General features: G+C 40.5%; 1 protein-coding gene across 1 annotated transcript in view; it reads left to right on the forward strand.

Moving 5' to 3' along the window:
• Window positions 1-27,358, forward strand: part of SVOP (SV2 related protein) — a 33,972-nt gene that overhangs the window by 1,752 nt on the left and 4,862 nt on the right. The window contains exons 2-13 of the mRNA XM_067539358.1: window positions 7,522-7,682; window positions 9,918-10,003; window positions 11,231-11,329; window positions 13,571-13,642; window positions 14,197-14,321; window positions 17,264-17,327; window positions 19,032-19,157; window positions 20,275-20,403; window positions 21,551-21,624; window positions 21,925-22,001; window positions 23,676-23,783; window positions 27,058-27,169. Coding sequence (XP_067395459.1) covers window positions 7,522-7,682; window positions 9,918-10,003; window positions 11,231-11,329; window positions 13,571-13,642; window positions 14,197-14,321; window positions 17,264-17,327; window positions 19,032-19,157; window positions 20,275-20,403; window positions 21,551-21,624; window positions 21,925-22,001; window positions 23,676-23,783; window positions 27,058-27,169 — 1,233 coding nt within the window. The remainder of the gene's footprint in view (window positions 1-7,521; window positions 7,683-9,917; window positions 10,004-11,230; window positions 11,330-13,570; window positions 13,643-14,196; window positions 14,322-17,263; window positions 17,328-19,031; window positions 19,158-20,274; window positions 20,404-21,550; window positions 21,625-21,924; window positions 22,002-23,675; window positions 23,784-27,057; window positions 27,170-27,358) is intronic.

Consider the following 27,358-nt stretch of genomic DNA (forward strand, 5'->3'; position numbering starts at 1 on the left):
CATTCATATTAATTGCCTTTTGATAATAAAAATCTCTTCTTACTGAAGTACAACTTTCAGTATGCATTTGTGGGCATATTTGCTTTGTAGATCACATGATGTCTGCATATTCATTATGTTGACAAGCTGACATTGCGATAATGACAATTCTCAAATGAATGTAAGGAAGTAGTAAATTATTTCATTCATCTTATAGGGCCAGCAAAGGGAAATTCAAAGTAACTCTGGTTTTACTGAGGTAAAAATCCATCTGGGAGAATTTAAAATTAAATTTGCAAATGGAATTGAGCATAAACCTGAACTGAGAAGCTTTTTTTATTTTTACTGAGTGCAAAAATCCTTTACATAGCCCACTTCATTAACAGAATATGGGCTAACCCCCAATTCCACTGAAGTTAATGGGGGTTTTGCCATTAACTTCAACAGGACCAGGATTTGATCCTATATAGTTAGATTTAAAATGGATCAAATCCTGGGATACTGTGTGTACCTGAAGAAGACCCCAAAAGTTCTTAAAATGTTTTTCAAATCAGTTGTCCAAGGGAGCAGGAGCAGTGGATTCCCACACAGGTGGATGATGGACCTTTCCACCACCCATATGCTGCAAAGATTTCAGTGATCAATGACTACTGCTCCCCAAATGGGATGTATTGGGGGAAATAATGCATGTGTCAGGATGGGTCAGAAGCATGGTATGGGTCCATGTACTGCATGATTCCATTATATCAAACCTGGCACTGTAGGAAAACAGCGGGCCACATCCACTACTCTTGGTAGTCTGTATTAGTGGCTGTGGCCTAGTTGCACAGTCTGGTGGGATGGGGTTGAGACTCAGCCCCTGATGTTTTCTTCATGGATCAAAGTTCTTTTATGTGAACATTGCTGCTTCCCCAGCACTTTGCCCTATTTTAGGTATAGTGGTGTCATCAGCTCTTGCAGGAGAAATACGGAACTCAGGTCTTGCCAAGTATAAAGTCTTTCACTTCACCTTTAAAAACTGTCATACATGCATGTCTGACTGCAGTAGCTGCAGCATGCAAGGATGCCTGGTAGGTATTTGATGTTGCTGTCTCTTAAAGAGAAGGAAAAATGAAACTAAATAAGATAAAGACCATCACTGCTAATTTTTATTCTAGGCTGAAAATATTAAGTTACTGAAGACCAGAAGAGATACAATCAATGCTAAGTTAATTTCTCAAAAAAAACCCAAACCCAAACAAACAAACCCCAAACAAAATAAAAAATCCATATTGCACTGAAATACAAGAGGATGCTAATGGCTCAGATGTAGAGGTTACACAGGTGTTACAAAGTATAGGGATAGAGTGAAAGAAGGTTTGAGGAGTCTGTGACATGAATCATTGTGCTTTTTGAATAAATCTATTACAAAATATTTAGCCTTTAGCTGTATCCTGATTGTTTGGCACACACGTAAAGGTAAATAGACGGTAGGATAAAAAGTCCCAGGATACAATTGTGACTGTAGAGAGTGCCATTATGAAAACAAGTATGGAAATGCTTGTAAGTAGTAGTCTGCAACTTCTGCATAGGTATACACCACAGTTTTAACTTCCTAGTCTCAATTATTTTTGGCATCATTTGTGCTGGCCACCTTGTATGTAGGAGGCAGGGTAGGATAACCTTTCACTTCCATGGTGGCATACAGTGTGCATCCAAAGAGAAGGAGGGACCTCTGAACTGTCCTGGTGAGAAAAGAGAATTTTGATTCCTTAATAAGTATTTGGTTGTCCAGCAGGCCAACGATAGAAAAATGCAAGGATCTGAGACCAGGTCCCTGAAACAATATATATTTGCTAACTGGTCCCTTATTCATCAGGGACCATATCTCTTGTAATACTTGAGCCTTGATTTTGCAAGTTCTTGAACAGTGCATAGCATGATGTGCAAGATTTTTGAATGACATTGAAAGTGTGAGTGGGGGACAAGCATGGATGCAAGTAAAGGTAAGTGATAGATAATGCCCTTCACACTGAGCTGAAGTCTCAGGTCCCCTGAGCGGCTGCTGCTTAACGCTCAAAAAGACAGGATAAAAGGATGGAGTATCGGTGGAGAATGGGCAAGTCTGTGGAGATATGGACTTAAATGTGATCCTCATCCATGCGATCGCTGCTCCTTCGGCCTCTCTTCTACTGCTAGGCAGGAATAACTTGGCAGTGGGGCAGCAGTACTCTCACTAATGCAGGACTGGGTTCCCCTATGCTCCCTACTCATCACTTGATACCTTGTGCTTATTCTGCACTTGTGCTGTACATGGCCATGCCCTTAATGACTAGGGTTAGGAAGTGATTATTGCACATGTTAGATAATAACCTTGTACACTGAAATAAGAAATAAGTGCTGTAGTATTAGGTTTTCTTTCAAAAGACCCAACTAAAATCTATTCCCCAAAGTCTAAAATAATTTCCAAGAAGAATGCAAAAAAAAAAAAACTTTTTAATTTCCAGTGGCTTTCACCTACATTATTATGTAAATAAGGAACTTTACTAAACATTTCCTTCTGTTTTTTGTAAACAGTGTGTAAATCACAAGTCTATAAATCTGGAGATAGCACATTTATTCTTCATTTGTTTTACTACAGTTACATGTATCTCTATTTTGTTGTGTGTTGTTAATATTTATAGGCTGAGCATGTCTTCTTTCTGAAAGCAGCTTTATCCCAATGGGTTCTATTTCTAAAATAATTTTACATGAATAAAAATGCCCAAATCTTGACTACTTTTCTTTGGGGAAAACCTGAAGAGGCTAAAGTTCAAAATGGCAGGCAATTATAGTAGTTTCTCATTGCTGTATTTCTCAGTTATGAATTTATCTTTTCTGGGGCAATCTATAGGAATAATCTAAAATTATGGGTCAAGGGTTCAAAGTTTTTGCTATGCATATAATAACAGCAAAAGAAGCTACAATATATTTACAACGTCAAACTCTCTAGAAGTGAAGTATATGTTACCTAGGGTCCTGCCAACCCAAAGCTCTTGGTAACTTTACTCTGTGTGAGGTGGTGTCAGGAAATAAATCAAATGGAGACACAGCCGTCCAGCCAATAGATGGACTTGTAGAAACAGTGTAACACAAGAGTGCTGTCACTTAAAAGCTATGCTTTACTTAGTCTCAAGCACTTACACACCTCCACAAATGCGTAGTAAAATACCCCCAACCCTCCATAATTACTGAAGTTTGGGGTGGATTTCAAGTGGTACAAGAGTGGCTTTCCAGTTGGCCAGTCTTTCAGCTGCCGCTGGGGGACTCCAAAATCTGTGTCCAAGAAGAGATCCCAAAGAGTCCAAACCTCTCCCACCTCCATTTATCCTTGTTAGTAGACAATAACACATCCAAAAAAAAAACCCAACTTATTAGGCAAGCAGTTTCAAAAGCTAATCAAGAGATCACCTCAGAGTACTAATTAACATGTTCCTGCAGAATCTGCATGTCTTGAAGCCCTAACAAACATCTCCTAGAGCGCATGCATAGATAAGACAGATCCCAGCATGTCCACCAGAGACTTCATTGGGGTCGTGGGGGTTTCAGAGTCAGATAAGGTTGACAAAAGGCTCCCTTCCCCTCATGGCTTAGTCATGCCAAGGCTGCACAAGCCTGCAGAAAGGCCTACCAATTTTGGTTGCTGTTAGCAACAAGTATGATAATCAATATTACACTATCAAGTGGTCTCTGGCCCTTTTACTGGTCTATCAAAATCTCCCCGTACATATGCAAGAAAAGTAAAATACTGCTTGATATCTGTTAACATGCAGAGACATTCACAGTGGTTCTATGCTCTGCTGACTTGTCTCATAAATGGGGTTACATTTTTGGTTACCAGGATGAGAGGAAACAGAGGGCCAAGTGTATGCAAATCTTTCTGGATCTGTTTCTTTGCTGGTTACTGATGTAATCAAAATGCCCAGTAAACCTTTAGGGCAGTATTGTAGCAGCCCTTAAGAGCTGGTCTTAATCCCTGGAACTCTTTTAAACACTGGGTTGCAATCTTGCCCTGCTGCTGCATCAAGTAGAAGAGGCTACTAGGCTGTCTTCCTCCCACAATTGATACCTGCACACCACAGGGCAGATTTTGTCCCATTGACTCAGGGCAGGGCCAAATACTGAAGTCCTTACTTGGTTTTTACTCATTCCTTACTCAGGCAAATCCCTGGAAGTATGGCAAAGTAAGGAGTGAGTAAAGACCTAGTAAAAACCGAGTAAGGATATCTGATTTGGTAAGTAATGTTTAATGTTTTCAGCCTAACTGTTTACATTGATTGTAACCATACTATCCACACAAGTTAAGATTAACAAACTGACTGGCCAACATAAGTGTGCCCTGAATCCTCTGAGGTGCTGAGATCTTGTACACTTCAGTGGGAGTTGAAGGTTCCCCATATCTTGAATCATAGAAGATTAGGGTTGGAAGGAACCTCAGGAGGTCATCTAGTCCAACCCTCTGCTCAAAGCAGGACAAAGCCCAACTAAATCATCCCAGCCAGGGTTTTGTCAAGCCTCACCTTAAAGACCTCTAAGGATAGAGATTCCACCACCTCCCTAGGTAATCCATTCCAATGCTTCAACACCTTCCTAGTGAAAAAGTTTTTGCTAATATCCAACCTAGACCTCCCCCACTGCAACTTAAGACCATTGCTCCTAGTTCTGTCATCTACTCCCACTGAGAACAACCTAGTTCCATTCTCCCTGGAACCCCCTTTCAGCTAATTAGAGGCTGCTATCAAATCCCCCCTCATTCTTCTCTTCTGCAGACTAAACAAGCCTACTTCCTTCATCCTCAACTCATAAGTCATGTACTCCAGCCCCCTAATCATCTTTGTTGCTCTCCGCTGGACTCTCTCCAATTTGTCCACATCCTTTTTGTAGTGAGGGGCCCAAAACTGGATACAATACTCCAAATGAGGCCTCACCAGTGCCAAATAGAGGGGAATAATCACTTCCCTTGATCTACTGACAATGCTCCTACTAATGCAGCTCAATATGCTGTTAGCCTTCTTAGCAATAAGGGCACACTGTTGACTCACATCCAGCTTCTTATCCACTGTAACCCCCGGGTCCTTTTCTGCAGAACTGCTCTCTAGCCAGTTGGTCCCCAGTCTGTAGCAGTGCATGTGATTCTTCCATCCTAGGTGCAGGACTTTGTACTTGACCTTGTTGAACTCACCGGATTTCTTTTGGCCCATTCCTCCAATTTGTCTAAGTCACTCTGTATGTATCCTTTCCCTACCCTCCAGCGTATCTACCACTTCTCCTTGAAGGAGGTAGCCAGCCACAAGATTGGACCTCCATTCCATATACATGGTCTAACTTAATAAAATCACAAGTGTATAAAGGTAGTTTTCTCCCTGTCACAATATCAGAAGACGGATCTGCAGAGCAGCCAAATAAATAATCATTTGCTTTACATATATTTGTTCATGTTAACAGCACAGAATTGATCGTTATTTTCTGCTAGTGATTTTCTTTCGGGCTACCTGTCTGTCTGTCTACATGTGCACATGCACATGGATTAAATAAAATTGTGTAATTTAGTTTCAAATGCTTTGTCCTTGTAGAAATGACCTGAATTTAATTTTCTGCATTGTTTTCAGAAGAGTGATTTGTGTCCAAGGGGACAAGCAGAAATCTTGAAATTTGGCAGGTCGCTAAACATTACATAATAAAGCAGGAGTCATAAAATAATTCAGTATTAGAAAACAACTAGCTAGTCTTTACTAAACTAATTACTTTATTTTTTCTAGATGATGACTGATAAATCTGTGACTACAACTCTGATGACGTTTACATGCTACTGTCTTAAACTGAGCTTGTGTCTTCTTTAGCATTATGAAACTGATTACATATTTTATTCAAATAAATTATTTGAATTAAAATAGTTGGATTATTTGTGTGTTTCTGGAACCTACATTAATCTAGCAGGTAAAGTGATGAATGATCATTTTCAAAAACTAAGCACAGGCTAGTGTGGCTAGTGAGCCTGGTAATGTGATAACTTTTTACATTTGGTCACTGGCTCATGTGAGTTCATCCCAAATCAGTTGTGAAAGTGAATGGACGTTGATACTCTATGATGGCCGTTAGGTACCCTATGTGAAATGGTGATTCTCATTTCAGTTCCCTGTAGACAAGTGTCACCATAAGCAGTTCTAACTGGGCCCTTCCTTGCTGTTAGTCTCAGCAGCAGGGCTGGAATTGAATGAGCCATGAAAATTGAACTTTCTTCTCATTTTCAGAAGGTGGGGCCTCCAGTTTAGGGTTGAGATACATTTGTAGGAAACTGTGAGGATACTTTCCCTTATGCTACCCATTTTACACCTGCTCTGTGAACAGAGGACTTGAGTTGCCAGTGCTGTCAAACTAGCACTTTTTGCTGGCACTAAGTTCATACATATGTATTTTGTTTTGTCAAAAAGTGATATTATGTAGTATGAGCTATATCCAAAGCAGCCTCTCCTCTGAGTCAATCGGCATTAAGAAAACATTTTATTTTGCAGTCTATAAGATTAAACGTAAATGGTTAATGAAAGCATTGAATTCAAGGCATCACAGATGGTCTTTAAAGCCTTGAATAATACCCTGGAATGTAGGGATAGGATACAGAAGGACCTAAACAAACTGGAGGATTGGGCCAAAAGAAATCTGATGACGTTCAACAAGGACAAGTGCAGAGTCCTGCACTTAGGACAGAAGAATCCCATGCACAGCTACAGACTGGGGACTGACGAGCTAGGCAGCAGTTCTGCAGAAAAGGACCTGGGGGTTACAGTGGATAAGAAGCTGGATATGAGTCAGCAGTGTGCCCTGGTTGTCAAGAAGACTAATAGCATATTGGGCTGCATTAGGAGGAGCATTGCCAACAGATCATGGGAAGTGATTATTCCCCTCTATTCGGCATTGGTGAGCCCGCATTTGGAGTATTGTTTCCAGTTTTGGGCCCCCCACTACAAAAAGGTTGTGGACAAGTTGGAGAGAGTCCAGCGGAGGGCAACAAAAATGATTAGGGGGCTGGAGCACAAGTCTTGTGAGGAGAGGCTGAGGGAACTACGCTTGTTTAGTCTGCAGAAGAGAAGAATGAGGGGAGATTTGATAGCAGCCTCTAATTAGCTGAAAGGGAGTTCCAGGGAGGATGGAGCTAGGATGTTCTCAGTGGTGGCAGATGACAGAACAAGGAGCAACAGTCTCAAGTTGCAGTTGTGGAGGTCTAGGTTAGACATTAGGAAAAAGTTTTTCCACTAGGAAGGTGGTGAAGCACTGGAATGGGTTACCTAGGGAGGTGGGGGAATCTCCATCTTTAGAGGTTTTTAAGGCCCGGCTTGACAAAGCCCTGGCTTGGATGATATAGCTGAGGTTAGTCCTGCTTTGAGCAGGGGGTTGGACTAGATGACCTCCTGAGGTCCCTTCCAATTCTATGGTTCTATGATTCTATAACTAAATGAAGCTTCGGCAAATCACATTACTATCAGAGAAAAGACACACAGGAGCATTTACTCATTTCTGTATTCTTAGGGTGGTCAAGTTTCGCCGCACAGGAGAAAGTTCCAGGTCAGATGAGGATGCCATTTCAGGAGAGCATGAAATTCAGATTGAAGGTGTTCGGACAGAGCTAGAGGCTATAGAACTAGAGGATGGAGCTGCAGTGCCAAAGGAATTTGCCAATCCAACTGATGGTAAGCAGGACTCTGGTTCTCCTCTTAGAAGAAGGATGTGGCTTCTACTTTTCACTCAGACTGCACCCAAGCCTGAGTCTATTGGGTTTAGAGAACTAGAAAAGTGATAAATAACAGTATGGATGAATTAGGATACACCTGATAGGCCATCGATTAATTAAATTGTGTTCTGAAGTGGTTGAATTATTTGTTTGTTTTGATGTTATCAGAACTGGAGCCAAAGCACATTTCAGATTAAAACACCCCTGAACCCAGAGCTGGATTCAAATTTTCTAACTCCCTTCTGTCCTTAAAGCCTGCCAAACCAAATCTCTGGATCCAAACACTCCAAAATCATGGACTGTTCAAGATCTGGATCTGAATTTGGGATCTTAAACCCACATCTAGATAATGTTGATTATAGTGCAATACAGCTGACAATGATAAGATCAAATGAGTCAAAAGGTCAAATAAAAGAGTATTTAGGGTTTATTGCTCAATCCTGATTAGTGGGTTTGAACTGAGCCCTTACAGTGCTATTTCAGGAGGATGGAGTATCATTAACTTGGTATGTTAATTTTTAGTATGTGTTCAGTTATGTGATGGCTGAAAGCTGATGGCGTCTGACAGTTGTTTGGTAGCCTGTCTGACGTGAGTTGATGCATATAGTTGAGTAGTTACTGGAATTGCCCCTAAGCCTCTTTGTTCAGGGTATTTCAGCACTGAATACTAAAGGCGTAAATTTTTCTTTAGGTACTTGATTATCACTATGTGACTAATTTAATTCAGAATGTTCTGTTGACCTAGTATTAACAATCACAGGGTAGGCGGATTTTTTTCGCTCATCCACTTATGTTCAGTATTTTTCCTTGCCCTTTCCCCCCTTGTCTCTCTCCATATTCATAATGAGAAGAATACAACACCAGTCAGCTGAGTCAGGAACACCATGGTCTCTGTGGCCTCCGAAGGGGAAAAACAGGAGAATTACCTGTATACTATCAAAAAAGAACTTTTACTTTGTTTGTAGCCCTCCATCCTCCTTAGAACTAGCTCTTTCCACATCTTTCCTCTGTTTGAGAGGGCTGGATAAGTTCCCTTTAGAACTGATCCCTGCTGCTCCTAAATCATCTTACAAGGTTTACTAGAGCAGTACCATGTGGCTCACCTTCAGGGCTGAGGATGAGGTATCTGCAGTGTTCTTGGCTCCCACTGGCCCAGAGGACAAGAGGGAGAAACTGAGCTGAGCATTTTAGCTTTTTTCTGCTGAGACAATTACCAGCCATGGGAGTATATTTACTTAAGAGGTTGATGTAATTTGAAGCCAGTAGTAGCTTGGAGTAGTGTAGACCGAGTGCATAATATGGGCTGAGTTTCTTTTCCCTTTTTTTTTTCTTCTCATTCAGTGATGGTGGAAGAAGTGGGATGGACTTTTAATATGATATGCCTTCCCTCTTTAGAGTACTTTATTTAGGGTTTTTTAGCTCACAGTGCATTTTCTCTGCTGCACAGCTGTGCCTTGCTATTTATTTATTTTAGTCTAAATTTCCAGAAATAATATCCAAACCTGGATGAATCTCTCCAAAGAGCTCAGTATATCAGGGAAGGTTTGGAACATGCATTAATATGGAGAGAATTTCTGTTAGTGATCAGTCCCAAAAGGAAGGTCAGAAGCATTGAAGAGGCATACAGCATACTGCAACACCATGTTTCTCAAATACATGGACTTGAAACCACATTTTGGCTTTCTGAAAAAAACTCAGCACTGGCTTATTTGGGACCTGACTCCCAGCAGTGTATTACAAGACTAGCTGACGTTTTACTTTTTCTTTAATGAGGGCATTTTAATGGGGAAGCTGACTTTATATTTACTGATTGTTGGTATGGGTAAAACTTTGAGACTTAAACTGATTTTAACTGCTACAAAAATAAAACTGTGGTCTGACTCGTAACCATTTGTGAAATTTTTAGAAAAAATATTGGTGATTGTCCACATGTCCTGGACAAAGATGCTGTATAAATGTAAGACATTATATTAATATTTAGAATTATTGTATTTGGGAAAATCCTTGAAGAAAATGGAAGTTTGCCTGAGTAAGAATTGAATAATAACTACATAAAGCCTTAAATATTTAGCCCATTATTCAATAATAATTATTATTAATTAGATGTATTATTAGAAAGCTCTATCTTAGAGTATGGCTGTTCTAGGAGAGAAAGGAATGCAATGCTGAATCAAAACTGTTGATTCTTTTGTAGATACTTTCATGGTGGAAGATGCGGTGGAAGCCATCGGGTTTGGGAAATTCCAATGGAAGCTCTCTGTTCTTACTGGATTAGCATGGGCAAGTAATTGTTGCCAAGGGCAATGGCATGATCAGCCTCTCAAGGAATCTATGTAATACACTGATATCCCCATGATGTATATTCATGCTCAGGGGACAAACACAAACAAAAAAAAATTGAATGAACAAAGACTATTGCTTGAAATGTTAACAACTACCAGAATCAGTTCTAATGTGTGATGAAAATAAATAGCTGGTTAGGGTTTTTCTGTATGTCTTATAAGTCAGGACTGGAAGGGACCATTTGGAGCCTGTACTCCAAAACTTTGCTTCAGGTAGGACGGGTTCCAAACTACACCTGCAATAAACTGATCTAACTTTTCCTTAAAGACAATCTAGAGATTTTACCATATTTATCACATTAGACAAAACATTCCATTTTCTCTGTGAATTCATTGTTAACATGATTTTCCTGATAACTGACTATATCTCTATTGAACATCAGCCCAGTGTTCTAGAGGTTGGTATCCAGGGCAAATGATTCTGTTTTCAATTCTTTAATAGTCAATTTTTTACTTATAAAAAGCTATAATGCCTTTCCTCTGTGATATTTTTTAGGCTAAACATGTCTAGATCCTTAATTTTCTAGTTATTGTCCATACATAGGGTTATAGTCTGCCCTGATTGATATCCCAGTGGGTAACTGAGGTAGATTTTGGCCCATACGTTTTCTCAAAGTATTTGGACCAAATCCAGAGGTGATATATAAAGAGGTATAAGTTATACGGTAGTAAGTAGGATCAACTCAGTCTGCTTTTAAAGGAGTCTAAAGCTGGTACAATTCTTGCTAAGTAACAAGAAAAAGGAGTTAAAACCATCTTAGGCTCCCTGAGACCCACACCACCTAATGCTCCACTTCTGATTTTGGCTGTTTGAATCCTACCTACTAAAAATTCTGTTATCTTGTAGGCTTACCTGCTTTAACATAGCAAATCATCCCAAGTCTGTGTGAGCAAAGAACACTTTCAGTGCTGTGCCATGTATCTGGGAAACGAGTTTTGAAGTGCTCACATCCCAATGCCAAGTGAATGCTCAGAAAATGTACTGCTTATTTCACTGCAGTGTGCAAATCTGCAATGCAATATCTGTCTTTCAAATAGGACTGCCATGTTTTATCTTTTTAGCAGGAATGTCTTCAACAGGGGAGGGGTTAGCTTGAAAGAGAAATATAATCGGCTGTTATATCGATAATTTTCAGGCAGTCTTTTTTTTTTATTGCCTTTCTAGATGGCAGATGCAATGGAAATGATGATTCTAAGTATCCTAGCTCCTCAGCTTCATTGTGAGTGGCGATTACCAAGCTGGCAGGTTGCATTGCTTACATCGGTAGGAAAAATAGCTGATAGCTCCTGTATTCTGTAAGGTTTTTCTACTTACTGCTGTTCAGACATCATAGTTTATATCACAGTGTAAAATCTGTTCATGGCCTTTGCACAGGGAAGTGGACTAAGCTAGTATGAATCTTTCTGACTTTGGCTCACTGGTGTTGTAGGAGCCTTTCTTTCAGATCCAGAATTTGAAAATACGAAACTCAGCCAGAACTGCCAATTTTACCTTGTGTGGGTTTCATGTGTTAAATGTAATTTCCAGCCAAACCTATAAATTGACCCAGGCTCATCCCAAAACGCAGACCCCCACTCCACTGTGCCTGTGATAATCTTTTCAGAGAACCTTCTCTCTCACCCTGTTGAGAAAGTCTAAACTCCTTCACACAATGCACAGTTAACCTGTGGAACTCCTTGCCAGAGGATATTGTGAAGGCCAAGACTATAACAGCATTCAAAAAAGAACTAGATAAGTTCATAGAGGATAGGTCCATCAATGGCTATTGGCTAGGATAGGCAGGGATTGCTGTTTGCCAGAGACTGGGAATGGCCAACAGGATGGATCACTTGATGATTACCTGTTCTGTTCATTCCCTCTGAAGCACCTGGCATTGGCCGCTGTCAGAAGACAGGATATTGGGCAAGATGGACCATTGGTCTGACCCAGTATGGCCATTCTTATGTTCTTCATTCATGGAAGGACTGGGAGCCCTGGAGTAGAGTGGGATTTTGCTGTTTGATCTGGGCTGTCTAATAATCCCTGAAAGTAGAGCCCTCAGAGAATGGTGCAACCGTGCTAGAAATGCAGATGGGCTTTAAGGATGAAAAAACCATTGTGTGGGACATGGATGGGTGTGAATACTGTTTACTTACATTTGTTGCTTCTTTGTGGGCTGCGGCTTAATTCCCAAATTCCTGCAACGTTTCTCTCTCTTGTGGCCTTCGATGGCATTTTTGGACTGTAGTGATATTGCACTAATTTGTAAATATGTTAAATACATTTAAACAAAATAGCCAGCGTAAACATCATGCCTTTCACCTAACTGAACCCAAACCAGCCTAACTAAAGGAGGACCCTTAGCCAGGGTTTCAGCATAGCACAGTTTTGATCTCAGTGTGTACAACGTCTAAAGGATGGAGTATCATCAAATATGAGATGAAAGCTGGTAAATGTACAACTTTTAGCAGTGAACATCCTTTCTTGCACCACATACTGCTTGAGGCTGCAGTCCTTTCTTAAACAAAATTCCCATTGACTTCAATGGGACTTTTGGCCATGTAAAGACTACAAGATCTGACCCCATGGGTGAAACCTGGCAGTTTTTGCCATTAACTTCAATGGGGTAGGATTTTACCCATATATTTATTTGCAGAGTACGCTATATTTCCTCTAGTATCGCTATTATTAAAGGTACGGTTTTTTCTTTAACATTATAATCTTTTTTATTGACTTCTCTGAAGTTGTAAAATCTAATTATGTCTCCATTCAAGGATGGTTACATCACCTGTGAGACCAAACCTCACACAAATTGCTGGTGAAACTATCAGTAAGAGGCTAGAGAAAAGCTGAAATACACCTAGTATCACCGGGCAACCAGAGGACTCAAAACTGCAAGGTAATGAGCACTCTAGCTTGATCCTGTAAAGAGCTTAAGCCCATGTTTACTTTTAAACACGAGTAGTCCCACTGAAGTCAACAGGACTGCTCACACACTTAAATTAAGCATATGTTTAAGTGCTTTACAGGGTGTCAGCCAGAATGCTTAGCATCTTGCAGAAGTGAGCCTCAGATGAGTAGGATACCAACATGCATGTTTTAATGTCAGTCACAGATTATCTCTATGGAAAGGGCCTTAATGACCTTCCATTTATTAATAACTTACATTAATTAGTCACTATCTCATAATTTGCTATCACTCAGTTTATCAAAAATATATGGGTAGGGTTTTCAAAAACACTCAGCATTGATCTCGCTGGTCCCACTGAAGTCAATAGTAAAACTTCCCTTGACATCAATGGGCATGGAGTTAGGCCAGTATTGAGTGGGTTTGAAAATCCTACTTTGTATATGTAAATCTCCTTTAACAGAAACTGGACCCACAGCACCTAAACATAATACAGTAGTGACAATGAATGTTTGAATTTTCTGATCTGATTGTAAAGTTATGCAGCTTTCTCTTTTGAGGTCTTCTCTGGAAATGTATACCTGCTGTTAAGAGGAAGATTTTTTGATTTTCCACAGGTGGTGTTTGTGGGAATGATGTGCAGCTCCACGCTCTGGGGAAACATTTCAGACCAGTATGGCAGAAAAACTGTAAGCCTCCAACTTTTACTGGAATATGTGCCATTAGAATACTGTTACAGTGCACTCCACTTGAGTGCATAACATTGCTGAGTTGCATAATCCACATACTTGCACAAGAATCAATCACTCCCAAGCTAGTCCAGTTTCTGCTCCCAGTGAAAGCAACAGGGTTGTAGCAGTAAATGAGAGAAAAATAACAAGTAAAGTAAATAACTGTCTGATTGTGTTATAAAGTGAAGCATGTTTTCTTTAAAGAGTCTTTCTTTATGAAATTCTGGGCCCAGCTCAGCAGAGCACTAAAGCACATGGTAACTGTCCATGTTGCAAACTACAGGGATTTGTGCTCAGTGAGGGGAAAGGGCATGCAACATTTGCAGATACAGTTCTGAAGTCTTCTTTAACAATTTGAGCCTATCTTTGTGAAACCCTTGGCTCTCAGATTCACAAAACTATTCTCCTAGAGGACTGTCTGTGCTTCCTGAATTAGGAGATCTGGGCATTAGTCTATAATTTGCTAATTTGTGTTACAATATAATCCTTTTTCTGTTGTTTGTTAAATGCAGGGGCTAAAAATCAGTGTGTTCTGGACCCTGTACTATGGGATCCTCAGTGGTTTTGCACCAGTATACAGTTGGATCCTTGTACTCAGGGGACTGGTGGGCTTTGGGATTGGAGGGGTACCTCAGTCGTAAGTAAATATTCATGTTTCAAACTATTCCCTTTTCCGTTTTTCTTAACATTGAAATAAATGCTCCTGTGGAATTCTCTATGTCACTCTGTGTAGAGGCCTTCTGAAACCAAGTCCCCCTAAAGAAGATAGCACTGATGTATTAAACTCTAGGAAGGTTTTTGAAATGCACAATATTTCTGTGAGGAGGTGATTAGACCCCCAGTGACTAACACGTCCTTCTGTATGAACAAACTGGGTGCCTGACTTTAATATGGTCAGAGGCATTACATACTTACAAGTTCTACTGGATTTCCCTGTACTAAACTGAGGCAATTAGCTATTGATGTTCAGTCTGTGGATCTAGAGCATGAGACTGTAGTCAATGGATTAGATCACACTTATTTTGGTGCTTTTACACAGAGCAAGTGGAATGCTAATCACTGGAGTTCTGCCTTTTACAAGTGGACAGAGCAGAACAGACAAGATCCTTTTCTGTTCCTTCAAGTGTCCAGGAAGTGAGGTGAAGGTAAAAGGCACAAGCATCCCACTCTTGCAGCAGCAGGGAAGAGAAAACGGATAGTGTGAAACTTGCAGCAATTTGTAACACACCCTTGGAGCAATGGCTTGACATTGCATTTCCATGTGTGTGTGATAAAACTGAATAAGTGATGGCACTGAATTGTGCCAATACGAGGTCATGACATGAACACTACTAATTAGAAGGAGGGCCCTCTCGAACTTTGTGAAACTTTGAATTCCTATCCAAATCTGAACCTGAACTTTGAGCCTCAGGCCCATCTGTGTAATGGATCCAAACTGGAATTCCAAATCCAAAACAGCCTCAAACTTGGAACAGTTGAATGGCTTCATGGGTTAGGCCCATCTCTGGTCAGAACAGAGAATCAGGACTTAACGGCTCCCCTCACTTAGGAAGGGGCTCTCCCAATTTTCAGGGGTGAATAAATACCCCTGCTGTAGGCTTTTAGTTGTAAATGGAAAGGAACGAGTGTAGCTGTTTTCTCTCCCTCCCTATTTATTCTCATTAATAATTGATGCGTTGCACCACAAGAGGTGCTATTTGCAAGAGGAGCCTGACTTAGACTGATAGCTCATGAACTTGTTTATGAGGTGAGTCAATATCCTGTAATGGCTGCAGCTTTTCTAGTGCCCTTCCCACAAATCCAGATAAAGGAAGCACAGCTCTGATAGGCTTCTGTAATATTATTAGTATATTTCCATTGCTCTTTAGCCATACTCCAGTAACACTGCTAATGAGAACAGTATGTGTGTAAACTAGGAAAGTCATTAATCTGCTACATGTTTATTAACTGTGAGCCAGATTCTGCCACACAGCTCCCAATAAGCATTACTAGAGTGGGGCAGAAGAGCCAAAAAAGCAAAGCATCAGTGTTAATACTTTGCACTGTAAACATTTATTAATAGGTAAGTCTAAATTAATGCCATTTAAAGAAGAAGAAACTAAAGCCCAGAGAGGTTACATGACTTGCTCAGGGTCACAAAATGAGCCAGTTGCAGAGGTAAGGATAGAACCCAGATCTCCTGAGCCTATGTCCCTGTCTCTAATTATAAGAGTGATCTGACTGGCAAAAGGAGAAATGTACCCGAGGTGGCAGAAAGAGCTAGTTTTTTAATAGTCTTGGGCAAGCTACAACATTGTATATGAGTGGCAGAATTTCTGTAGAATCATTCAGTCTGTAGAGTTATGTTATTGTATTATTGCTTTCTGTAATGCATTTGGGACAGAGTTTTTATGAAAGATGCTGATTTAAAATAATGCGTTGTACAATTATAAATTAACCTATTACATGTAGGAGCTGTATATGGGAATCTGTGGCCCCCCAGGGAATCTTACTATGAGATACTATGTGACACTGAATAGGACGTAATTATTAGCATTCACAGCCTCCCATAGATACAAAAGTAGGAGATGCAGAGCATTATCCTTAAAAAGAACAACCCACACACAACTGTAATCACTGTTCTCTATGACATTACATGGGGAATACTCTGCATTTCATTACACATGACTCTATTTCCTCCTGTTTTTAATCACTGATTTAATATGATATTATTTGCAACTCTATCCACTGATTAACTGAGCTCTGCAAAGTCACTGAGACCCCAGACCTGCACCTCTGAAATCAGCAGGGGTTTTGCCATAGACTTCAAAGGGAGCAGGATTGGACCCTAAAAGAGATTCAGAGGCAAAAACAGCATTCGGCAAATCAATGGAATGCAAATACGGTAGGAGTAGAGAAATACAAGTCCTAACAGACTGTTTGAAACAGCCAAGACAAACCTTTGATTGGCTTCTGTCCCTTGCATTAATCCTCAGGAAACACTCACACAGCAACTGTGCCATTTAAATGTATTGCCCTTTGTTTAGCACAATGGGGTACAAAGACTTGCAGAAAACCAAGCCTATGATTTTTTTAAATCCCTGCTTAATAAAAGAATGCAAATGAGCAATAACAATCACAGCTTCAGGGTTTTCATCTCCTGGAGGACTGAAACCTAGCTGAGACGAGCAGCCAGCGGTGAAATTCTCCTAGCCAATTGTTAAGCCCTGGGGAAATACCCTACCCAGCAATTGTAGGAGTTATGCATTGAAATGCCTATTCAAACCAGAGCTCTGAGCAAATACACATCAAAGTCTGCTAGTAGCAAGTTTGAGTTCGGGATTGCAAAGCCACAGAAAGGACCAAATTCTCTCCTCCATTACACTGCTGCAATCCACATTGAAGTAAAGGGGATTCTTCTGGTGTAAATGAGAGAAAACTCTGCTCCAGTCTTTGTAGTACTGCTGGCTGTGTGGACTGGGAAAGGTTTTTTTGTTGTTGTCTCTATGGTGTTTGGCTGTTTTAATAGGAAACAAATCCAATGCCTGAACATAGCTCAGTGTGTGAACATGACATTTTTCTCAATGTTTGTCTTTACAGGGTAACCTTATATGCTGAATTCCTTCCAATGAAAGCCAGAGCAAAATGCATTTTATTAATAGAGGTGAGCTGTGTAGCCAACTGTATTTGGTCTTTAGACTCAGAGGGCCAAATTCTGCTCTCAGTTATGTCCATTCAATCCCATTAAACTTAGAAAATTCAAAACCAGCTACAACAAATAGATGGCTGAGTTCAGCTCTCTAAACTTAATCCAAATTTATATCAGTATCAGAGAGAGCAGAATTTAGTCCATCAAGGTTAAATGGAACAAAAACCATGACTGCTTCATGGATGATTGAAGGCAGCCAAGTGTTTCCATTGAGAGAGCTGTTTCTTGATCTGCACTCAGTGGCTTTGAAAGGGCTGTCCCAGTGAAATCTTGTCCTCCCTGAATTCAAATTGCTTGTAAAATAAAAAATGAATCTTCTAATATAATAGCTGCCTAGAATTAGTTTCTACTACCTGACCTTCACTAAATAGAGTTCAGTAAATGAGCAACTCTGTTTCATGTTGCTGGTATTCTGTTTCTTGGTCTGGCTAGTTCTGAGCACCTTGGGTCCATGTAATCACCTAGTGGAATCAGAAATTTATCCTAAGCATTGAATAGTGAGTTAACAGGAAAAGGAAACTAGTCCTTGAGGGAACTAAAAATCAAAGGCAAGAAAATATCAGCTGGACCTGGGTGGGTAACATGACAGAATGTCTAAGTTTTGGCCTTACCAATAAGAGTCTAAATTAATTCCTTCTTTTGCAGGCAAAACTCCTATTGGTTTTCATAGTTTCACCTCTGTAAGGAGAACAGGACTCTAGATCTCACTGCAGTTTATAGGAATTATACTTAGATTATTATTATCCTTAAGCTACTTTATTATGTCTGGGTATCAGCTGAAGGGGATCTAGAATCATGCCTTAATCATTCACACCATAAGGAGTGTGCAGTTGTTTTGAGGAAAATGTATGCAATGTAAAAGATATCGGGCCAAATTCTATTGTTAAGTGACGTAATTGAGGCAGCATCTGTAAATAAGAGCAGAATTTAGTCCATCAACCACAAATTAAGTGTGACTTGTTATTACCTGTCTGCAGTTCTGCTATAACAAATGAATACAGCACATTGATCTTGTTGAAGGTAAAATGTAACTGTTTGAAACCATCAACATAAGTAGCAGAAAATGTCCCATCATATGAAACCTTTTTCTCCCCCTTACCCAAAGTTTTCAGTAACCTGAATTTTAGAATGGATTATGGTCTTCTGAAATGCTTGGAACAGAGGGAGAGTTGTGGACAAAGTCTGAAGATAAAAGGCACAAAGTATAGAAAAGTCCTCCCAAATATAAAACATGAGGATATTTTATATTAGCTGCCAGCTGCCTCTGATACCAGTTTATTTATCTACATTTAAACATGGATTTCCAGAGAACATTGGTAATAAGTTTTCAGAATTGAGTTTGTGGAGCACAAGAAAAAATCCCATTCACAAATGTTGGATTTCTCTTGGCATTCATCTGTGCACATTTTAAATGTCTCATCCTTGGTTCACCACCAGACTCTATAGTTCACAGTTTAGAACAACAAAGCCTGCATCTTGGAGGAGGTTAGACTAGATGACTCTTGCAGTCCCTTCTAGCCCTATGATTCTAGAACTGCAGGTGGAAGAAGGCATTAATAGAGATGGTCCTTCTCCTTTTTATCTTCTTTGCTGTTATCAGTCATGCAGCTCAGGATTCTTTTATCCCCTTTTGTGACCATTTCCTTTTTGTTTTTGCAGGTCTTTTGGGCCATTGGGACTGTGTTTGAAGTCCTCCTTGCAGTGTTTGTGATGCCCACTCTTGGCTGGCGTTGGCTGCTCATTCTTTCTGCCGTGCCACTTTTGCTGTTTGCCATCTTGTGTTTTGTAGGTATTCTTTATAGAAGAGATGTCTGTGCAGCACATCTAACATTTCAGTATAAACATGTCGTTATTATGGAGCCTGATTGAGTGGAATCGTGACAGCAGTGAGCTTCCACATGGCACCCTGCTAATACATCTGAAATTATGATGTAAATGATGCTGCTTCAAATTATGCTTTTTCAACAGCTAGTAATAGTAGGCATCTCAATGAGAGTTGTTTTGATGATGTAATGCTCGTAATCTGAGGCTCTAATGTAGAGCACTGGTAGTTTGGAGTTCTGTGAAACCGATCAGAACTGGATTTCTCTCTCCAATTTACTCATGCAGTTTCAGTCAAATTCAGTGGAATCAACCTCTTACTCTTATTAAATCAGTTATTTTCTGATTTATCTTGGGACTCTTAAATCATTTTACTGCAAATCACAACTTCCATCTAATCTGTTGTTCATTAAAAACTCTCAGAGTTCATGGCAACCTCTGCATAAAATGATATTGATATAATACAGATCAGATTCTTAAACAGATTCACGTATTAGTGACACTTGAGCTCGTGTACACTATTAGATAAAAGTATATGTGATAGCAACCCGTTCCCTTACAAGCTATATTTACTCTCCCGTCTGAGTAATAATTTGACAGTTTGGATGCTGTTATTTTTTATCCACTGTCATTGTTTTTCAGGAACCTCTCCAGATAATTACATAGGTGTTTAAAATCTTATATATTAAAAAAAGCTTTAAAAATGGACAATTTTGAATATCTTCAGACTCCTGCTAACTAATTGACTGTTTTGCCATTCCTGCTGTGATGTAAAAAATTTCCAAAGTTTTAGTGAAATCTTTCGAGAATAAAAAGCAAGTAATGGAGAAGATCTCTTGTGGGATAGGTTTAGGGATAGATGCTTGATATTATGATAAAAGTGGTATCTGGAATTTCTTAAAGCATTTTGGAGAAATTGGTACTTCATAGGCAGAAAGACAATTCTGTAATTTATCAAGGCTAGTTCTGCAAGCCTTCTCATTTCATTGCAGTTAATGGGACTACTCATGTCATCCCCAGTCAGTTTATTGTCCTGTCTTTGACAATATTGTGTCTGCTCTGCTCTACTTTGCTTTCACAGTGGCTGCCAGAAAGTGCAAGATATGATGTGTTATCTGGAAACCAAGAAAAGGCTATTGCTACTTTGAAGCGGATAGCAGCTGAAAATGGAGCTCCAATGCCTCTGGGAAAATTAATCATTTCCAGACAGGTGAGTACAGTAGGCAGACATATTAATAATACTGGATATAAAAGGAACTGTGCTACTTTCACAGGTAATCAGGATTAAGTTTAATTTTGGCATCTCAACCAGTAATACACACTAATGAGAAGTGATCACATGTGCTAAATTAATGGGGAATTACACTAAGGCTTCATTGTGATTTATGCTAAAAACTGTGGCAGTGTAAAAGGGCCTTAAAGTGGGCATAAATTACATTGACACTCACTTTAGGCCTTTTTATACTGCCAGAGCAGTATAAAGGAGCGTTAATGTAAATGAGACTCAGACCCTGAGAATGATGAAGGGCCCAAATCTGAACTCAGAACTATATGTGGACCATATTGGAGCCCAAGTTGAATCTAAATTTTGCTGCTAGCCCCTATCTCTATAATGGAACAGCCCCAAACCCCATCCCTCCAAAATTTGGAGAAGTTCTGGCCATGTTTGCCTCTTTGTCCTTCAGAAATTCTTGAGCCAGCCTAAATTCTTCTGCTGAGAAATGCTTTGCTTGCTTTGGCTGGAGGTTTGGTTTTTAGGGTGGGGCTGAAAAATATTTTTTCTAAACCACAAGACTATGGGTCAGATGCTTTTCTGTTCCAAGATCCATCCTGCACAGGCAATGGGGTGGAGGGTGATCAAGGAGCTGCTTACGGCTCCTTGACTCTCAAGCTGCCCTGGCCCCAGCCCTGACCTAAATTAAAGCCACGTAGGGGCTGATCTAATTTACAGCAGCTATCTGTCCTGAAGAGATCAGCTGTCAATTGGCATAATAGAACTGTGACCCTCTCTGTCCGCTGCCCCAGCTGATACACCCTCTTCCTCCCCCTGTGCTGGGGTGGGGTGAGCCAGCTCTGATGACTTTACACCAGCTGAGAATTCCCTCTGGCAGGGGAATTCTTAACTTGGCAGCTGTGACCGGATTGTGGCTCCTTTACACTGCTTGTACGCATGAAGGGGCCTGAACAGGGGCTGAATATCTGGCTCTTAGTAGTGTAATATATATCAGATGTCCCAACGTAAGTGTGGGAGCATTGTGATTCCATGCTATCAATTTTCCTCTGTCTCTTTATGATATGACATCAATTTTAAATAGAAACCAAATCAAACCGCTGTATTTTTGTTTGTTTCAATACAGGAAGACCGGGGGAAAATGAGGGACCTTTTCACACCCCAGTTTAGATGGACAACATTGTTGCTTTGGTTTATATGGTAAGAGGAGATATTAACTGTTGAATGCCAGCATGCTTATGTATGTTTTTCAATGGATGCATTTACACAATATAACTAAAATGGAGCAAATCCCACTTCCCTCAAACCTGCATTACACTATAATTTCTTAAACTATCAAATAACATTCAATCAAGATCCTGTGCCCATTCATTTTCTGGATGCCAGTAGGAAGCATATTTTAAGAAAGTATTTAATGGAAGACCTCAATCCCTTTTGATTCACATTGCTTGTTATATGTCTGACCATCTCAGACTTCCTCTCTCATTTCCTTCCTCGCAGGTTTTCCAATGCCTTTTCTTATTATGGGTTAGTTTTATTAACTACAGAACTCTTTCAAGCAGGGGATGTCTGCAGCAGTGAGTATTAGCCTTTCTCTTCTTTCTATATGCTCCTGTAGATGAGAGAGAAAATGTGGGATTCCTTTTATCGGACCAACTTCTGCTGAAAGCTTGCAAAGGGTCACAATTTCTAGCGCACACTAGTTGAGTGTTAATTTTGCACGAGTCAGCTAGTGGACACTGCTTGCTGCTCAGTGGATAGAGGTTCTGCGGTGGCCACAGGAAGGACTCTCCAAACCCAAGTTGTGAAACAGCAGTGGAGCCTGAAAAGGAAGCTTATTAGAAACAAGTATCTATTCTTGAGTAAGGTGTGATTCTATAAATGTGACTTTCCAGATTTGCCACTCCCAGGCCTGATTAGGTCTGAAATAGAGAAAATTGCCAGCTGCCACAGGGCTTCTGGCTGCTTGAAATGTAAAGAACTGCTGGGGGAAAAGATGTTGCATAGAAAGTCAGCATCTTTTCTGTTGCAGTTTGTTGTGTTACTGTCAATGTTTTGACTGTATAAAGATGATCCTTTAAGCTCTTTGAAAATTAGATTTCCCCGGGGCAAGTATTACTGTATTCTGCACACACTAAATTAGAGACCACACCCTAGCGGGTGGGAAATCATACAAAGGGCATGGGTATTGCTGTGGGAAGGTATCAGTTCAGGGCTTGCCTAGCAACCTGGGGGTAGCATGAGACATCTAACTTTGGATACTAGAAAAATGTTGGTAGGTATTGGGAGACAGTGTTGTCTAGTGGTTAAACCACAGGTCTAGGAAACAAGACTGCTGGTTCTTTTTCCTAGTTCTGCCACTCACTGTAAGGCATTGGGCAAGTCACTTGACCATTTTGAGTCTCAGTTTCCCCACTTGTAATTTTGACCTACCTGGCAAGATAGAAGAGTCTGTATTGGGAGAGCACACCTGCTTGTGCTACAGAGAATCACTAACATCCAGGGATAGAAGGTGCTATATGAGTATAATGTGTTTTATGTTTTCGGTGAATGTGAGGAAAGTTAAAGATCATTGGCAAGAGAATACAAAACACTGACATCGACATTTTATTTTAAAAAGGAAGGATCATGAAGGAAGGTTTGACAATAAGAACCAGGAAGAGTAAAGGGGGAAACAGGAGTGCTGTTCTGTGCAACTTAGAATCATAGAACCATAGGATTAGAAGGGACCACAAGGGTCATCTAGTTTAAACCCCTGCCAAGATCTTGTTTCAGGCAATAGAATAAATAATAATAATACTTTGCTTTTCTGTAGCATCTTCTGTCCAAGCTTCTTGAAGTACTTTATGAATCCTAATGAGTTAACCCTCACAACCCTCCTGTGGTGTAGGTAAGGTATTATTATCCCCATTTTACAGATGGGGATACTGAGGCACAGAAGGCAACATCAATCACCCAGGTCACAGAAGCCTATTCTGATTTTAAAATAGTGTAAATCATCAGTCTGCAGGTCAGAGTTGCTTCTACTAGAAGCAAGACTGTTTAGGAACTGTTTGGCTTCTGCTATATGTTCCAAGTACAATACATTAAGGTAGAATGCACTGCTGTGCTGCTGAATTCCAGCCATGTACACTCCAGAGGTTTCAGTAGCAAGTTTGCAGAATCACAAAAGCACAGCAGGTGTATGGGAGGATCAGCTGAGAAGAGGTTACTTAAAATATCACAAATGCTTCTTTTTTCTCCTCCCACAGTTTCCAGTAGAAGGAAAGCAGTTAAAGCAAAATGCAGCCTGGCCTGTGAATATCTGACAGAGGAAGACTACACTGATCTGCTCTGGACCACTTTATCAGAATTCCCAGGTAAGTGACCATAAAAGTGGCAGTGGATCACTGCATGGAGGCTTACTGCAGATGCAGTCTCTGAGAAGTGTCTTGAGAAGCCACAGTGACCAGTCTGCTTATAGCTCCAATCCAGACCACATGCCATGCGTTCTGAGGAAGAGTAACAATTACATTGGATTTTATCATCCAATTCATTTCTGTTGAAGCAGCAGAGTCATAAAAACTTTCATCCAGGCGCTGGCTTTCCAGAATGATTTTTAACGGATCCTGGGTATAGTGATTCAGTGTTGGACCTGCTTCCTTTAACCCCTTCTACGCACAGCCTTGTACACCATCAGAACCATGACTTTTAAAGTCACAATTATTTAAATGAGCAGTGTGACAATAGGGCATGAAAGATTGGTGACATGGTAGCAATATGAATATTGTTCTATTAGAATTATAACTACATCCCTAGGTACTAATCTGTTTGAGATGGCATATCACAAGGCAGTGATTCAGGATATTATCTCTGTTCAGGATTAAAATCTCAGGGACAAATTCAGCTCTGGTGTAAGTGAGTGCAACTCCATTGTAATCAGTAGGAGTGTAAAATGAAATAAGCTTAGAGATAGGAATTGACAAATGGTTTGGAGCTTTACTGGGTTTGCTTTCAGATTTGCCACATAATCTATTCCAATTTTTACAAAATCCATATGATCTCTGTTCTGACTTTATAAATCTAGCAGTATGCCCCTTTGGTGAAACAGGAGTAGCATAGAATAATGGAATTGTAGGATTGAAAGGGACCTTGAGAGGTCTTCTAGTCCAGTCCCCTGGATTTATGGCAGGACTAAATAAGCATGTTCAAGCACAGCTGAATCAGGGTTTTACTATGGCTGGCTCAGCAGGTGGCTCAGTGTGTCACTACAAGGGTGACTAGCATCAGCCTCAGAACCCCACATCTGGGGTCAGCCGAGGTTTGGAGTGCTGCAGATGTGGTGTTCTCAGCCCTCCCAGTGGGTGAATGCAGGCTGCATTGCTCTATAGCATGCTGGAGCAACCAGCCATATCAACACTCCCAGGGGAGGAAATCCACCTTCAAGGATAGTTCTGTGATGCAGCTGCTAATGGGGCAGGAAAGAGAACAAGAGAATAAAGGAGAAAGTGATGGCCCTAATGGATAAAAACCTCACTACAGAATAAATTCAGCCTTCAGTGTGATCAGGACTGTCCAGTGCTGGATTCTAGGGCCCTATCAGTACTAGGAGCTACAGTCCTATTTTAACACAGGTGTTGTTAGCAGGATTCTAGAACCATTCCTCTGGGCTCTTTTGACTGAGAAATGTATTATGATATGGCTGTGGCTGCTCCCCATGTGGTAAAATTGTTAGTGATTATGCAGAAGAGGCAGAAGTATTCAGTAAGCATTTTTGTTTTGTATTTGGAAAGATGCAAGATGATGTACTTGTATCACAGGAGGATGATGAAGTACTTTCTTGTCCATTAATAACCAAGGAGGATGTTAAACAACATCGACTAGGGATAAACATTTTAAAATCAGCATGCCTGGATAACTTGCACCCAAGAGTTTTAAAAGAGCTGGCTAAGGAGATTATCTGGCTCCCTGATGTTAATTTTTAATAAATCTTGGGAAATTAGGGACATTCCAGAAGACTGGAAGTGTGCTAATGTTGTTCCAGTATTCCAAAAGGGCAAGCAGGATGGACCCGGATAGATACAGGCCAGCTAGCCTAACATCAATCCTGGGCAAAATAGTGGAAGAGCTGATACAAGACTCAGTTAATAAAGAATTAAAGGATAGGAGTATAATTAATGCCAGTCAACATGGTTTTATGGAAAATAGGTCACATTGACCCAACTTAATTTCATTCTTTGATGAGATTACAAGTTTAGTTGATAACAGTAACTGCGTAGATGTAATATACTTAGACTTTTGTAAGGCATTTGACTTAGTACCACATGGCATTCTGATTAAAATATTAACACTCTACAATATCGATGAAGTATTCATAACTGGCTAGCTGACAGATCTTAGTTAGTTGTCAATGGGGAATCCTCATTGAATGGAGATGTTCCTAGTGAGGTTACACTAGGTTTTGTTATTGGGTGCAATGCTGTTCAACATTTTCATCAGTGATCTGGGAGCAGAGATAAAATCACTGCTGATAAAATTTGCATATAACACAAAGACTGACGCAGTGATAAATAATGACGAGGCGAGTCATATGGAGTGATCTGGATTGCTTGGTAAGCTAGGCCTATTCAAACAAAATGTGTTTTACTACAGCCAAAGGCAAAGTTATGCATCTCAGCACAAGAAACTCAGGCCATACCTACAAAATGAGGGATTGAATCCCGAACAGCAGTGATTCTGAAAAGGATCAAGGGGTCAGAGTGCACAAGCAACCCAACATAAGCTCCCAGTGCGCTCCTGTGGCACAAGTGGCTGATATGACCCTTGGATGTATAAACGGGAGTAGTGAGTAGGAGCAGGGAGGTGATTTGATTTAGGTATATGGCATTGGTGAGAGCAATTGGTTGAAAGCAACAGATGGCCTTGCAGCTAGAATACAATGTAGGCTGATAATGGCTGAGAGTTGTTACCCTCTGATGATTGTTTGGTGGCCTGTGCAAAATGCATTTGTTTTGGTTCCCACTACAGCAGGGCAGGGGTCCATATCACCAAATCTCCAATACAGTTGTCATCCTTTTGCCTAAGATACATGTATGGCCCCATTACCATGGTATCTGACTCACCTCAGACTCTTTAATGTATTCATCCTCACGACACCACTGTGAGGATGGGCAGTGCTATTATTACCTTTGTCCAGCTGGGAAAGTGAGGCACAAAGACTAAGTGACTTGCCCAAGGGCACAATCAAACCCAGGTCTCCTGAGCCCTAGCCTAATACCCAAACCACTGGGCCAGCCGCCTTCTCCTTTTTTTGGAGGCTCTCAGCAGAGAGGCCAAGGACTGGGTAGACCACGCAGCATGAACTCCCCTTTTGCCTGTAGAGGCAATCCCTCTATGTTAGGATTGATACCAATGAGTAGGGCAGTGGATGGGGAAGCTTACATTGCTGCTGTCTGCGTTGTACATATTTTGTGCCCGGAGAACCCCCTTCCCTTGGGTTGCCAGTCTGGCTCCTTTCACTTGCACCAGATTCACACAAAAAGGAAATAAATTACAAAGCCAAATAACATATTGTGTGGTAATTGCTGGATGCTGGAGCTGCAATCTGAACTCATTCCACAGGGATGGGGCAATCTATTTCTCTTCCCACTACAGGTGTTCTGGTGACTCTATGGATTATTGATCGAATAGGCCGTAAAAAAACCATGGCACTGTCCTTTTTTGTCTTCTCGTTTTGTAGTCTTCTGTTATTTCTCTGCATTGGAAGGTATGTAAAACAAAGTGAAAATTACACCTTGATCCTTTACTCTTCCATAGGTGACAGTAGGTTGAAAGTGATGATTTTCAGAGCCAAGAATTGGTCACGTTAACTAGTGAAAAGATTTCAAAAGGAAAGTTAGGCTTTTCTTTACAGAGTGTTTAGAAGAAAAATAAGAGAAGCGGGAGGAGAGAGAGC

Source organism: Emydura macquarii, unplaced genomic scaffold, assembly GCF_026122565.2.
Source record: "Emydura macquarii macquarii isolate MOO-44397 ecotype Brisbane River unplaced genomic scaffold, CSIRO-AGI_Emac_v2 contig_554, whole genome shotgun sequence".
Taxonomy (NCBI): Eukaryota; Metazoa; Chordata; order Testudines; family Chelidae; genus Emydura; species Emydura macquarii.